The sequence below is a fragment of the Nelumbo lutea genome, chromosome 8 (genome assembly GCF_056320005.1).
Source record: "Nelumbo lutea isolate HS-2025 chromosome 8, American lotus-T2T, whole genome shotgun sequence".
Classification (NCBI taxonomy): Eukaryota; Viridiplantae; Streptophyta; class Magnoliopsida; order Proteales; family Nelumbonaceae; genus Nelumbo; species Nelumbo lutea.
In genome coordinates, this window is record NC_142691.1 from 1845851 (window position 1) to 1861090 (window position 15240).

Here is a 15240-nt window from a genome sequence, read left to right on the forward strand (position 1 = left end):
GGGTTTGGATCCCCTCCAAATCCAAAATAGCACATGGCTCACCATGTCAAGAACCTGTTCCAAATAGATAACATCAATGATAGAAAGTAAAAACTAGTTAAGCAATACCAATGTGGTACTAACCACAAACTAGAATGTCATACCACAGAAATAAAAACCAGATATGGAAACAAAGTAATCATATACTATGCCTAAAAATTGACAGAAACTACCACTTACCTGTACTTTCTTATTGGTTCCCAGTTTATGTAATGTTGAATTACAAACAGCACGGGATCTACGGGCAGATAATTGCCCTTCATGTTCCTTTGGGTATTTTAGAAAGAGATTGCAGCTCACAGCATATTTTAATACTGAGTCACCCAACAACTCCAAGCGCTCAAGAGAAAACTTTTCACAACATCTAAGTGTTGTGAGTGCTTCTAAAATCTAAACATAAAAGGATATTCATAAGAGCAATAAATATATTAAAATGATACAAGAACAATTAAGGAATGCAAATCAACAAATGACGAACCAGAGAGCTTGATATACAGCCATTGCTTGGATGATAAGAAATTTCGTCTCTCAGCTGACTAGCTAACATTAATGCCTCTAATCGGTGCATCAGAGAAGGTAGAAGATAAAATGATTTTAAGACACTTATAGATATATCAATACAAACAAGGAGCTCTGGAGGCATGTGTACATGATTTTGCAGCTTGTCAACAATCAAAGCAGTTCCAGCATCCGATGTCTTCCTACATAAGGAGCCACCTGCTAAAAATAAGAAAGCATTAAGCATTAGTTGTCAAACATTCATTAAATCACTCAAATTCTGACCAGTGTACTGAACCATTTAGATGATGTTCAGGAAGGTTTTTTTTTTTTTTTTTTTTTTTTTTTGCATTTGGTATGCTTGTTTGTGGCTCTAAGACCAAAAAGGCAGTGGATCTGGAACTAGAAACTTGGTGTTGATGGACTGCAGCAAGCTTTACTTAAATCCTAGAAGAAAATTAAATAAAATCTGAAAGAGAAGACTGTTCGTGGAAATAGTCCAACTTCTGAGTCAGGATCTGTGAAGCCAATTTCTATTGATTCGTCTGATTAATTCCTCTACTTTCTATACTGTGCTGGTTTATGAGAATTCAGGGTTATAGAAAAATTCCCCTCTAATTCTGTGTGAAACTCACTAACTAAATTGATAATACACCATAACACCAACATCATAATTAATTGGGCCCATTCAATTGGAATCTAAATACTTTTTGTGCATCACATTTCATGCACAGAATCAATTTTCATCATGTGGTTTGGAAAGTTAAACAACCATTTCCAGAACATGATTCCTAGGTTTATGTTTAAACAAAGAGAAACAAATGTTTCTAGAGCACTTGTTCCTGTTTATCTGGTTTAGAACCACCTATTTTCCTTTCCAAAAGAAGTGGCGCCAACTTTTTCAGAAATGGCCATGCTAAAGTAGAGCCACAAGCCAAAGACCATCAGCATATAACAACAACTAATTTAGATTAGAAAATGCAATAAAAATGGCCAAAGAGCCCCTTTTTTGGGCTAGCTTTGACATTTTTTCTTTTTTTTTTATCAGTAAAAAATCTGCGACTTTATTGATTTGTAATTAATGAATTTGGATACAATAAAGAAATGCCAAACTTCTGCTTACATTCTATATCCTCTTGTCCTGGGAGACAATCCCTGATACAGAGGCAGACACAAGGAAAAAATTTATAGGGAAACAAACCAATATCCCAATTCCTATACCAATTTCAGAATTTATGGGTTATAGGATATTGGTATTATTTCAGTTTATTTATTTATTTTCCAGTTGTTGGTGTCTTGGTAACTCTCAGATTTACTATTTATAGTAATTCTCATAATTATTATTTTTAGTAATTTCTGATTTCTTAAATTAAAGTAGTTTTAGTGGGATCCTTATTTAAGTGTCCTAATGGGTTAATTATGGATTTGTCTTAGTTCTAAAGCAATTAGGAGTTGTGTTGGGCCAATTTCCTAGTCCATGTTGGAGCCTGAAAGGAGACACCTGAGTTAGTAAGTTGAGTCTATAAATAGAGTCATTGTATTTGGAGTTAAAGAAAAATGATTTGATGAAATAAAATTTGGTTTAGTGATTCTGGTCGTCGCCAGAAGTTTTTTCTCTTTTTTCTCTCCTCTCTCCCCCTTATTTCTTCTTCTAAGTGATCTGTCTCCTTGCTGCTTAATCTAACATCAAAAGTTCACCTCTCTGTTCTAATTTCTTACTCATTTTTTGGTGAGCAACGAGAACTTGACTTGCTTTTCCTTCATATTCTTTATCTCTAATCACCCACAGCCCTTCATTCACCCCACAAAGCCAACCACTAGATCCTAAATTACTAGGACCAACCCATCCCACATTAGTATCCAATGTAATATGCTTGCATCATGCTTTTATATCTAGTTTTTGAAGTTAAGTGTCACTCTCAATACTCATATCTAGTCAAAATTTAATTAAGCTTGTAATGTTTACACAGTTTTGTAGTATGATTGTTAAAATATACCACTTTTCATTTTCAAAATAATTAATGCTATAAAGCATATTCTAGAAGTGTCCATGAAGTTTCTGGTGTCATATCAGGAGTGTGTATTGTACCGTGTCCAACACCAGTAAGCTAAGCATCAATGAATATCTGTAAAATAAGAGCCTAAGTGAATAAGTGAGAAAAATGTAAAGAAAAAAAAAACGCATATATAACACAGAGTATATGTATAAACATGTATACATTATGGGTTGGGTTGGGCCTGAATAAAAAAGCACAGGCAGGCCTGGAAATTTCTAGCCCAATATACTATAGTGACTAAACAAAATATTCACATTATCCATGACATAATATGTTCTATGAAGTTAGAAGTGTACAGACAACTTCCCTTTACTTAAGAAATGGAATCAGCAAGGTCCTCACTGATGATAAAAGAATCTATAGAAAAAAGGAACATACATACATATGGAGGCATTATTTATGGATTTAGCCATAATCATGACAACCTTGAATATATGGAGGCATTGTTATTTTGTCCTTCACACTACTAGTTCATAAGGAAATCATGATTTAGTACCTTCATTTGAGTATTTGCACCACAATTGAAACTCATTTGCAAAACTGAACCTCAAAAAGGAGGCGAATTAACATACCTTGACTTGATTTTGCAAGAAGGTTATGAGGGTTATGGCTCTGTTTTAACAGCAACAAAGGCTGTTGTGGATGCATGAGCTCAATTCCATACCTGGGCAGGTATAATGCCAATAAGATGGCAATAATTGATAAACGGAATGTAATTGTTAAAATGCAACAAAATAGAAAGATCAGTGTTACAAATCACCCACTTCTTATTGAAGTATTCTCTAAAGGTAGCATATTTTGGTTGCATCGCATTGGAACTATCAAAACAACTGTCAGCTGACATATCAATCATCACTTTAATAACAGAATAAATTCTTCCTGTGTGAATAGCCAACACCACCATATCTTTAAGGTTGTATAAATTAACATTACTATTAGCCAAGTGGATAACTTCTGAAACCTTGTATTCAGTCTCAAATGAATTGATGCTACAAGAATTTCCCTTACTGACTAAACAAGAATCAGCACTAAGCAAAGAGCTCTCCTTCAAAAATTCAACAATGGAAACACAGGAATCAACGCCTCTCCAGTTGATTCTCAGAGATTCGTCGTTAGGAATTCCAGATGAATCAAGTGGTAAAAGCAAATACATATTCAATGTGTTCCACAATGATTTATTTTCCTTCTTGAGTAAAAACTCTCTTTGTGTCCCAGAAGATTTGGATCCAGTGAACAATTTCCCAAATAACCCATTAAAGAAAAATTCCTGGAAACATTTTGATCTTCTCACCTGATGCAACAAAGAAAAAAATTCAACAATAACACAGTGTATCAAGTTAATGAGAAGTACTCGTAAAATTAAACAAGCATAGGAGCGTAGGAGTTTCTTCACCTGGTCTGCATCCAAGTGCATTTGCCCTGATGGAGAAATAGATGATTTGACCAACTTATCAGTCAGGTAAAGTTCCACTTCAGCATTTGCCACATCATCATCTAGGTTTGCATCAATTAAGAGGACAAATCCAGAATAGAACACCCAAGCAAGATTACAAGAGAAGTCTATTTTATATGCCTGCAAAGTGACACCATCCGTTTTGTCTCCCCAACCACCAGATAAAGCACGGACATGGGTAGTCCCATGTAATTCCTTCCTTTTTGTTGTCCCTTTGAAAAAAAGGTAAACTTTGATACATGAAAGGAAGAAAGAAAGCATAAACAAAGACATACATGTTCAAAACCTATGTAATAGAAGATAGCCAAATATCAAAAAGCAGGCTGGATATGGGTTTGGGTGCATGTCATGTTCACCAGAGGGTGGTGACTGGGGGATGGTGTGAAGGGAAATATCAAGGCAAAGGTAGCCTGGAGCTGCATTCCTTTTGCTGTGTGTTGGGAAATTTGGAAAGAAAGAAATAGGAGAATATTCAAAGATGTAGCTCGATTAAGGGAACATATACCTCTTTCTTGTGGTAAAAGGTCATGGGCTGAGTTCTTATTCTTCCAGAATTTGAGGGGGTCTCAAAAGAAACTCTTGGTGCCAATTTTTGGAACATTCTTGAGCTGTCTTAGAAGCGTTGTCTTTCTCTTGGCTTTTGTTTCTTTCTTTCTCTTCTTTGGTTCTCTTAAGTCTGTACTGTTTTGTAATTCTGGTGATCTCTCACCACCCTCAGTTTTACCTCCTATTTTAATAAATTTTATTTTTTATTTGCTACCAAAATAATAATTTAACAATGGATGTGGCAGTGAACAGAATGGAAAGGCAAAATAGGACCCATGAAGCTATTTCCTTCTCTTTTTTCTATTATAAATACTATAACTATCATAAGAAAAAGAAGATACATACAACTAGTGTGCTCAATAACTCTAAATATGCCATAATTCTCAAAAAACACCAATTTCATGATGCAAAAGTATACCTACCTGCACCTGAAGATTCATTAGTTTTTTCACTAAAACCAATTTCTGGTGGCTCTTCAACATAAGGCAGAAGATGATCATCAAGAGCTCCCATTTGATGCAATTTCTTACAAGCCTCCAAGCATACAAGCTGTTTTGATAAGTGTACGTTTCTATTTACAGGACCTGTTATTGTTTGAAATGCCGCATTGGGAGGTAATATTAATGTACATGTGTAAGACTCCCCACATAATGACAACTGAAAAGTTGGCTTTGGAGTGAAGTACCTAGTAATATTTTTTACCAATTAGATCTAAAAATACAGGATAAAATAGTTAAAATTCAAAATGAAGAAAAAATTTGAAGAATTTACTATTATTGGAAATTTGTAAAGGGAAAGACATGCTTACTTGTCTCCAGGAAGTTTTTCACAATATCGATAGATAAGACTAACACTAGAATCGGCAGTTATTGATGCTCCAGTTGCAACTACAGTATATGTATTTATGTCATCCACATCACATACTTTGGATATGCATGCACTGGGGTCTCTGTTCGTAGCAGTTTCTGTCATAGAACGCTCACTCCTGATAACATCAAATAATAGATCCCTTTGTTTGATGTTTCCCCTGCAAATATGTATAAAGAATTTCATAACAAAATAGACATACAGAAACATTTTTCAGTTTCATTTTGCTCATTTTTCATAAGCAAGATAGCAACACTAATTACACTAACACAAGCTGAAAGTGCTCTAATCAAATGAAAATAGAAGCTTCCAAAGTCTGAAAGACTTTCTAGTTATCTTAAAAAATCAGTGTATCACCAAGAAATTTTGCACATAATCATATCAACATTTTATGAAAGTGGCTTGAATAAATTAGTGCTTAAAAGGTGCTACTACACGGATAAGGCTCATTTTGTAGGATGCAGTCCATTTTATTGCTTCTTGATATGCTATTCAGCTTCTTTTCTCCATCTCCTCTCCTGGCTTCTTTTCTCCATCTCCTCTCCTCTTGAATAGGGTGCACTTCTTCTTTGCTATCAACCTCCTCAATCACCTTTAGAGCATTGGATTTTTATTTTTCTGCTGCTTTCAAAACATTCCCTCTCCATGCTTCTAAGTTTAATCTATTTTTTCAGTCCTTGAAGTTTTTGGCTAATTTGTGGAAAGTTGACCCTTCCATCTGTATGGAATTCCACCATTGCTACAGTTTTTCCAAGAAGCCCGACTCCTGCAACCACATATGCTCATATCTAAATGGGCCATGTGTTGAGTTCCACTTTTCCCCATGTAGTAATGATGGGTTTGTGATTTTATAGTGGTCTGGGTGACACTTCCTAAAACAATCCTGGGAAGTGTTCACCCACTCAGCTGTAACCAGAAATCTGTCAAGTTTTACAAGTATCGGATCCTCCCGGTTATTCGTCCAGGTGTATTTGGCTCCAAACAGTAGTAGGGCCAATCAATTCATGCCTGTTCGCCATGTCTAAAAAGCCATTCATCGTTGCCAACCTTCTTAATCCCTCATTCTTCTACATAGACACAAGTGTTGAAGTCTCCCCTTATACACCATGGACTCTGCCATCTATTCCTTAATCCTTATTATCACCCAATTCCCAGCATAGCTTCCTATTGGCTTCATTGTTTGGTCCATACACCTGTAATGATGGATTTAAAACTATCTTCCATGATGGCCTCAATTGTCACCGAGAACTTCCCCACAAAATGGCCAGAGACCTGAATTAATTCTGTATTCAAAACTATGAGTTCAGATCTGCACCCCACAATGTCCACAGCACATGTATTGGGGACATGATCATCTCCCGATGATCATTGGGTCTGGTACTATCACTGGGAGATGTTCCCAATACACGGCGGAGATGTGCTGTGGGACGTTGTGGGGCACCCCCTTGTGGGGCACAGATGTGAACTCCAAAACTACTAAGATGCCCCCTACAGTACCCACCAATGAAATGTTGCCACGCCACCTTTTATTTTTGAAACTCAAATTTAACGGCATCCAGAGTTAACGGCAGTCTGAATTCTAAAAAACACAAAATTTTATTAACCCGCTCAAGTATCTTCCCTTTCATATCTCTCATGAACTCTTCTTTTCTTCTTCCCTCCTCATCGCCAAAAGCAGACTTAAGATTATCAGTAGAGCAGCCCTACTTCAGAGTTCAGATTTATGGTCAAGAGCCTTAAGCCGTGAACCAGATAACCAGGTTTATGGAGTCTAATAAACAATAAACTCCAAATAACACTGTTTTTTCCATATGAGATATGAATCAATTTTTAGTATTTATTGTACTCTCCTAGAAGGCCGTTTTAATATTTGTTTATGAAACATTCACTGTTACAGGGAATTCTGAAGATGAAACTTTCACTAAACAGATGTCCCATGTCCACACGAATGAAAACATGCGAAGGGGTTTAGTAGTTTCCTTCTTTTCATCTAGATAGATAGGTGCACAGATGTAATACATCAAGTCATAGCTAATAAAATGAAATCCAGAATAAGCTACAAGGACGTCACCAACCCCACTAGGCGAGAGACCCCATAAAAAGTAAGAATGAATCGGAGTTTCAATGAAGATCTCCGGCACACAATGGTGCTTGTTCCCTAAGTAGAAAGGGCAGAGGGATGAACTAGAGTTAGGGTTTGCAACAGGACACATGGATTTGAACTCCAAGGGTCCTCGAGCTCTGGCAGGAGAGAGTAACCTATCAGAAAAAAAAAATAGAGGAGAACACCCTAACCGGCCAACTGGTTGCTGCTGGATCTCAAAGAAAGAAAACCCTAATACTCGATGAAGAAGAAAGAAGAGAGAGAGAGAGAGAGAGAGAGAGAGAGAGAGAGAGAAGAGTAGGAGGAGTGATTGGTGAAAGGAAAGCAGGAGAAAGAGAATTAGGCGGCAACTGGCTGCAGTGGCAGTGAGGAGGGTAGAAGAAGAGAGGAGTTATGAGAGGTACGAAAGGGAAGAGAATTAGGCGGGAAGAGAATTATGAGAGGTACGGAAGTACTCTGTAGTAGCTGCAGAACTCTGAATTACAGGCCCCCCATAAACCGTATAGGTCTGGACTCGTGAGCTCGCATTCTGTCCCCTGAGGACAGACGATGTGAGCTCGCATCTTCAAACGCTGGTCAACCTAGAGTTGGGACGATGCTAGATGATTATTTCGGTCCGTTGTCGAATACTGAACACACCTCTCGCGATCACTTTAAGTATCACGCGACCCTGATGACTCAGCCTTCTCATTATCTTTTAATGGGCCTAATTCTCGGCCCAAAACGCCTCCCCTAGAATCTGACAAAACTGGACCAATAGAAATCGCTTTCTTCATGTTAATATGGCCTGGCCCACTTGTTTGCTTGGAAATGAGCCCAACCTTAACAACATCAACGAAGGATTTCTGACTCTTGAGTTGAGGCCCAACTCAGCCTCCACCCCTTTAACTCTTATTTTCACCCAGATTAAATAGTCTTTTTAACACCTTCCCTTTCACCTCTTCTTTTTCGCCACGTGTCCACCCCTCGCCACCTCATCATCTTCAAGCTCTCGCCCTTCTTTCCAGAATGATGCTTCAACTTCTATCACCAACCAAACCTTGCTCCACACCCCACCAACACTAATGTCAATAGATCTTGGAACATTTTCCAGTTGAACTCTGGCTATTTTGATCGGCACCACCTTGAGACTCTCAATGTTAATGTCAAGTAGAGCACCCCCCAACACTTGAGTAATACTTTCGAAGAAACTCTCCTTCCACAAAGGAAACGGAAGACCAACCAGAAAAATCTCAAAAGCATCGCCAGTAAGTACTTTACAATACAGAACTTTCTAAGGGGAAAGTTCCGTACTTCATTTTGTAAGTTCTAGCTCCATCTCTGGTCTTACTTCCTCCTCTCTTCCCCCTCCCTCGGTCAGTCGGTCCCTAGATCTCCCTCCCCTCCTTTCTCCTCTATTAGAACTTTATTCATTTCTCCTTCTCCCTTTCCCACTGACACTTCCACATCTCTCATTTCCTTTGCCCCTATCATCCCAATCACCTCATCCTCTTTACTGCTTTTCCCCTCTTCTTCAACTTTCAACCCTTCTCAGTAAAACCCCAGTCGTCTCTCTACTGATCTCTTTTTCTACTACCGTCATTTTTTTCACCCCAATCCTCTCCAAAACTTCTCTCACCATCAGTGATTTCCACTAAGCCTTCACCGTCCTCCCTTTTTTTGTTGAATATGATCAACTTCACAATTCACCTGAGTTTCCCCCTTCTCTTCAGCACTCCTTTTTTCGCCCGTCATCCTCCTATATCGTTGTTGAAACCTTCTTTCTGGGGAAGAAGACTGTCGTTCTCCAAACGAAACCCTTGGCTCCACAAGTGCTCTCTTCTCTCTCTCTCTCTCTCTCTCTCTCTCTCTCTCGCTCTCTCTCTCTCTCTCTGCATTCCTCTTCTGTGACCACAAGTGCTCTCTCTCTTGAAGATACACCACCCTCTCCCTTGGTCAGATCTTGCCGCCACCATAGCACCTTCTCTCTTGCCTAAGATAGCCTCCGCACCACCCTCTTTCTCTCATAAATTTTTTATGTTTTGAGACATTTGAAATGTATTGTTTTGAATCTGGAATGTAAATCTCATCGAGGGCTCTACAAATTTCTGCAAAAAGATATTTTTGTAAATTTTTATCAGATTGCCTAAAATATTTTTTGAAATTTTGTTGCAATAATTTTAGGATGCAATGTCTAAATTTTGTTTGATTTTTTAAAAAAATTGTATCATTTTATTAGTTTGTTTGCAATTTTTGAAAAATTGTGTTTCTACGATTTTTTTACCTTTTCCTATAATATATTTTTTTTTTTATTTTTTATCATTTTATGTATATTTGCAATTTCTGTTTTTATCCAATCTTCATATTTTTTGAGTTTTTTTATCTTTTTTAGTTTTCAATTTTCTCTTTTTTATTTTTTCATTTTTTGTTTGTTATAATTTCAAATGTTTGTATATTTTTTTGTTTTTTTTTTTACATTTTTCTATTTTCTACAATCTATAAATTTTCCTGTATTTTTTGTTATTTATTTGCAATTTTTGTGTTTTTCTATAATTTTTGGTATTTTTTCTACAATTTTTATTTTCTGATTTTGTTTTTCAATTTCTATAGTTTCTATAATTTAAAAATAATTTTTTATTTTGTTTGCAATTTCTATAATTTTTTATATTTTTATAATTTATGTGTTTTTTATGTATTTTATATTTGAAAATATTTTTGAACTTTTTCCTTTTTTTCATATCTTTTCAGTTAAAATATATATATATATATATATATATATATATATATATTAATATTAGTAATATATTAACACTCTTTAGTTTGTTTAACATGAGTTTAAGAGTTTTAGACATTTCAAAATGTTATAGTGAGTTTAAGAGAAATGCTGAACTCATGGTGAATTTTAGACAATTCCCCTTTTTTGAATGACCACCATCAAATTTATTCAATCTCGAAATTTTAAAACCCAACATCTCTTCCCTCTCTCCCTTCTCCCCCACGCCTTCCAATCTGCTTGTGCCATGTGGATTCCACCAAACCCTACCTGCAGCTTCAACGTCTCATCTCCCATACCACAGAGACGCTTCAGCTTCCAATGCCACCCAAGCTTCACCATCTCCCTTCAGCGAAGAAATTGATCGTGCAAGGAACCCTCTCCGGCTTGGCGCTTGCAACTATAATCTTCGTTGCATGAAGGTCAATAGTGCAAACATCCTCCAACCACAAGTTTTCAGAATCACTCTCCCTTCAGGTATTGAAATTTCATTGCAAGAAGATGTCCACTTTGCCTCTGTCACTGAACCTTCCGACGCTTCAGTGTTCATGAACTCTGCCTTCAATTTCCTAGGTCCAGAAATGTTTTGCTATCATCGAAAGAAATCATCACAGTTGAATCTGCATTCGAAATCCTAATCATAACATCATTAAGGAGGTGTAAATAGGGCCATGCCACCCGCGGTCCAGCCCAAATTTGGACCGGCTCCCAGCCCGACATGGCACGCGGGCCGTGTCAGGCCCAGCACAATGGTCCAAGCTAGCTGGGCCTGGGGTTCCAGGTCCACGGGCCGGCACTGTACAGCACGATTGTCGTGTTGTGCCGCCAAGGTTCAAAATATCATCACATATCGACCTGTATCCAATGATTTAAAAGGTGTGCCTAGATGCACAGGCGAGGCGCATTTTAGGGTAAGCACCTCGCCCAAGTCCTAGGCACAGCCCATTCAAAGGCGCGTGCCTGGTGCGCCTTGCGCCTTAAGACCCTAACATGGACTTGTTTGTGCTTGCCTCGAGGGGTGTGGCACAAAGGCGGCTTGTAGAATTAAGAATGTAATGTCACATTAGCTACTTGAAGTCATGTAATTGAGAAAAAAACAAGAGATTGTGAGTTTTATATGCTTGAAAATGTTTTATATGTTTGATTTTATTTTTAAATTCTCGTTTGAACATGCTTTACATATTATGTTTATGTATTTTAATTTAGATAATAGGTTTTTTAAAACATTTATTGTAAAACTTAAGTTTATATTTTTATTAATATTATGTTTTATATTTTTTGAACTTTTTGACATTTTTTTATTTTTAGCTTTTTTTTTTAAATTGTGCACCTCGCCTTGCGCCTCAAGCGCAAAATGGCCCTTGCGCCTTTCGCTTTTAAAACACTACTCGTATCGGCCGATATGTATCATATCGGAGCCTTCACGATACACCCTGCAAGGGGTGTTTCAGGTCGGCGAGTGGTTTAGGGGGTAGACTGGGCCCTCTGGGTAAAGTGATAAAATAACTTTACAATGACCAAAATACCCTTCCCAACAACTAAGAAACAACTAGTTTTAGGGTATTTGGGGCAATTGAATTATTTTCAATCCCTATAAATAGCCCTATCCTCCACCATTTTCAATTCCTCCAATGATCAAAGTCAAGAACAATAGGAGAAAATGATGAAATCAATATTTTTTGTATACTCAATAGTTGTATAGCATTTTTTCAAATTATTATAAATTTTGTTTTAACTTCATTTGATTTATTTGATATTTTTAATAATGTAATTTTTTATTTTCAATTTGTAACTATATTGTATTTTTTATATTTTATTAATTTATTCCATTTTCCAATTTTCATATTTCATTCATCCAACCATTGTATGCTTTGTATTATTCAAATTTAAATGAAATAAAATTCCTATTGTGGCCCAGCGCAGCACAGCCTGCAGCCTGCCCAGCCCAGACCTGCGGCACGGCATGGGCTTGGGCCGTGGGCCAGGCCGGGCCAACCCCCAAATTATCCCTGGGGAGGGCGGCACATCCAAGACGTCTCGCACGCCATTTTACACCTCTACTTCCGATCACTTACCTTCTTTGCAGCCACCGTCAACATTTTGCTCTACTCTTACCTCCTCCCAGCACCAGATTAGGATTGCCACCAGCTCCCTCAACCGTCACATTGTCCAACCCCTTTTGACTGTGTCTTAAAGCTTCTTCTTTACCCCCAATCCCTTTGATTCTTCTTTTTTCATCCAACACCTTTCTTCGTACTCCTGGAGCACCTTAGCAACTACAACCCAACCTGCCTATTCCTTCCTTCCAACAAGCAAATAGTCTGTCTCCTACCATCTTCCATCTCTGTGTCTAACATCAAAAAGCATCCATTGTTATTGACTTTTTTTCTCAATTAAGAAGAGCTTCCTATCCCTTCTCAGCTCATTCCTCCAGCCTGGTTTGGTCCCTTATGGATTGCTCCCTCGACAAAACCTTTAATCCACCCTGCATCGACTTGGGACAGGAAAACCATATCCCTCCCTCTTCAAACATCAAAACTTTCCCCCTTTACATTCCTCTATCAGAAAACTCTCCTTCTTGACCGCAAGTATCTTCCTCCAACCTACTCAAGTGCTACCATGTCCCATACCTAAAAGAAAACAATTTACAATTTCTATATATTTATGAATATATATATTTTTATATATTCATTTTTGCCATGGGTTCATTTGTACAATGCCCTGCTACTACCCCTCCACCAGTCCAATAACATGGACCTTCTGCCCAACAATTTGTTATCCCTTTCAACCACACATCTTCTTCATTTTCCGAGGCAAAGATAAAGAGAAATAGGCTTTGTATCAGTTTTTTAACGTTTACACCTCCCAACAGAGCCCAGTCCTCTCCTGCCTATCTTTCCACTTTATCTGTCAATGGTATTTCATCTGTAAACTTTCCCACCAGACACTCTCCCAAGAACTTCTTCCTCTCTTCAACCTCCTTTGCAGTGATTTCAATCCAATACATCCCCTCCCCTGTTTTGAAAAATACAGTTCCCATCTTCTGAGTTCCAACCACTGCCTTTGGATCACTACGTCCCTAAATGAAATGCCTTCCTGAACAGCATCCAGTCATGGTCAGGCCAAAGGCTGAATGTAATTTGGTTACGCCTAATATTCATCGCAATACACTCTCCTGGTCAAACTCCTCACCACCAGGTTCTTGGAGCAGAAATCTAGACTGGCATATGAAATTTAAAAAATATTGAAACACAAAGGATACAATAGAAGGAAATATGATTGAGTTAAAAGACTGGAAAGAAATAAAACAAATATACCTTTCAAGCATGAGGATGTATTGAGAATCGGTTTGGCGAGCTCTCCCACGTGACTGGACATAACTACGAACAGTTTTTGGCAAATCAAAACGTATCACACAAGAACAATTTGGAACATGGATCCCCTCTTCAGCCACATCAGTGCTAAACAATAGGTTTACCTACACAGAAATTTTATAACTTTAATGGCAGTAAATACAACAAGCCTGCTCATAACTTTCAATTACATGGAATAATATGTCAGGTACCTTCCCATGGCGGAACAAATCCAAAGTCTTCTTTTGCATTTTTGGTGTCAGAGCATCAGCTGATGCATTACCTCCAGTCAAGTATGAAAATGTGAAATGAGATAAAAAACCAAGTCTCTTCATAAATTTTTCAATTACTTTAGCTGTAATAATTCTTTCCACAAAAATGAGGCATAGCACTCCTGTAGCCCCTCTGCAGCCACAGGTTAGAGTAAGGATATTTACTACAACGGGATTGAAATAGGTAGCTGGATTAGCTAGTAAAGAAGTTCACTTACCCAAAAGATTGAAAAATCTGAATTAATTCATGTAACTTTGGAGAGATATAACCCAACTTAATTGCCTCAGAAAATTGAGATCCCATTTCAGAAAATGTTAAATTCTCTGAAGAAGATACAGAGAATCAGCATCAATAAACAAAAATACAGAGCCAAAAAAAAATAGCCATCTAGAAACATGTTAACTTTTTTTTTTCTTGACAAGTGTTATTCTTTCGGTGTAAGGTAAACAATTGAGGCAGTATGTAAAAATTACAAGTTTAGCTGGGTAAAAGTTTATAAATGATTTTTACAAAGATAACAAATCACAAAGATGACAAAGAGAACGATATAAATCGTAAGATGTATTGTATCATATATCTTTAGGTTCCGGAGCAGTTCTGTCCTTTTACTTTATTTTAGAACATTCTAATATAATAGGGTTGTGGGGCACCACCACATACCCAAGATTACAATTCTTTCTCAAGTTTTCTGTTTCCTTCTCTCTTCCTCTCATTCTCTCATCTCTTTTCTAGGTCTTTTTTGGCAGATGACATGGTATCAGAGCATCATCTGTTATAGAAATTGTAGTGATACAGTGGACTAGACTTGATGATTTTTATGTGTGGTCCCATAAGTTCAGTTTTTTATTTCTTTTTTTGTATTATTTATATGTTTAACATAACATTAGGTAAAAGGACAAAAATGTCCTGCTACCTATAACAGTACAAGAAAGCAAGCATAAAGCCAAAAATAAGAAATAAAAGACTGAACTTATGGGACCACACATAAAAAATATCAGGTCTGGTCCACTGTATCACTTACAGAAATAACTAAATTTCTTCTTTTCTCTGAAATATTTCTTCATAGAACACTTCCGCAGGTTGAAGAAATCAAAGATCTGATCGGCCCTATTTTCTTTTCTTCATTCTTTCTTGATTGTAAGACCAAGGTGATGTTGTCCGATCCCAGGTGTCCCGAACCAAGATCGCAGTCAAATAATCCTGCCAACTGGGTGAAATCGAGGTGGAAGGATGAAGTCACGCACTGGAATCTGTAATCAAGAAGGAAGGTCAGAGGCCTGAGGAGTTGGTCCTCAGGT

At 37.4% G+C, this 15240-nt stretch overlaps 1 protein-coding gene across 2 annotated transcripts in view; it reads right to left on the bottom strand.

The window, feature by feature from the left end:
• DCL3 (dicer-like 3) overlaps positions 1 to 15240 on the bottom strand; it is a 90756-nt gene that overhangs the window by 32676 nt on the left and 42840 nt on the right. The window contains exons 10-19 of one of the 2 annotated variants that reach the window (XM_088959749.1): positions 14160 to 14265; positions 13882 to 14074; positions 13634 to 13794; positions 5402 to 5620; positions 5016 to 5278; positions 3988 to 4259; positions 3359 to 3885; positions 3167 to 3258; positions 518 to 756; positions 220 to 429 (exon numbers count right to left, since the gene is read on the bottom strand). In XM_088959749.1, coding sequence (XP_088815875.1) covers positions 220 to 429; positions 518 to 756; positions 3167 to 3258; positions 3359 to 3885; positions 3988 to 4259; positions 5016 to 5278; positions 5402 to 5620; positions 13634 to 13794; positions 13882 to 14074; positions 14160 to 14265 — 2282 coding nt within the window. Of the gene's footprint in view, positions 1 to 219; positions 430 to 517; positions 760 to 3166; positions 3259 to 3358; positions 3886 to 3987; positions 4260 to 5015; positions 5279 to 5401; positions 5621 to 13633; positions 13795 to 13881; positions 14075 to 14159; positions 14266 to 15240 lie in introns of both variants that reach the window. The other variant, XM_088959748.1, reaches the window with a different exon arrangement.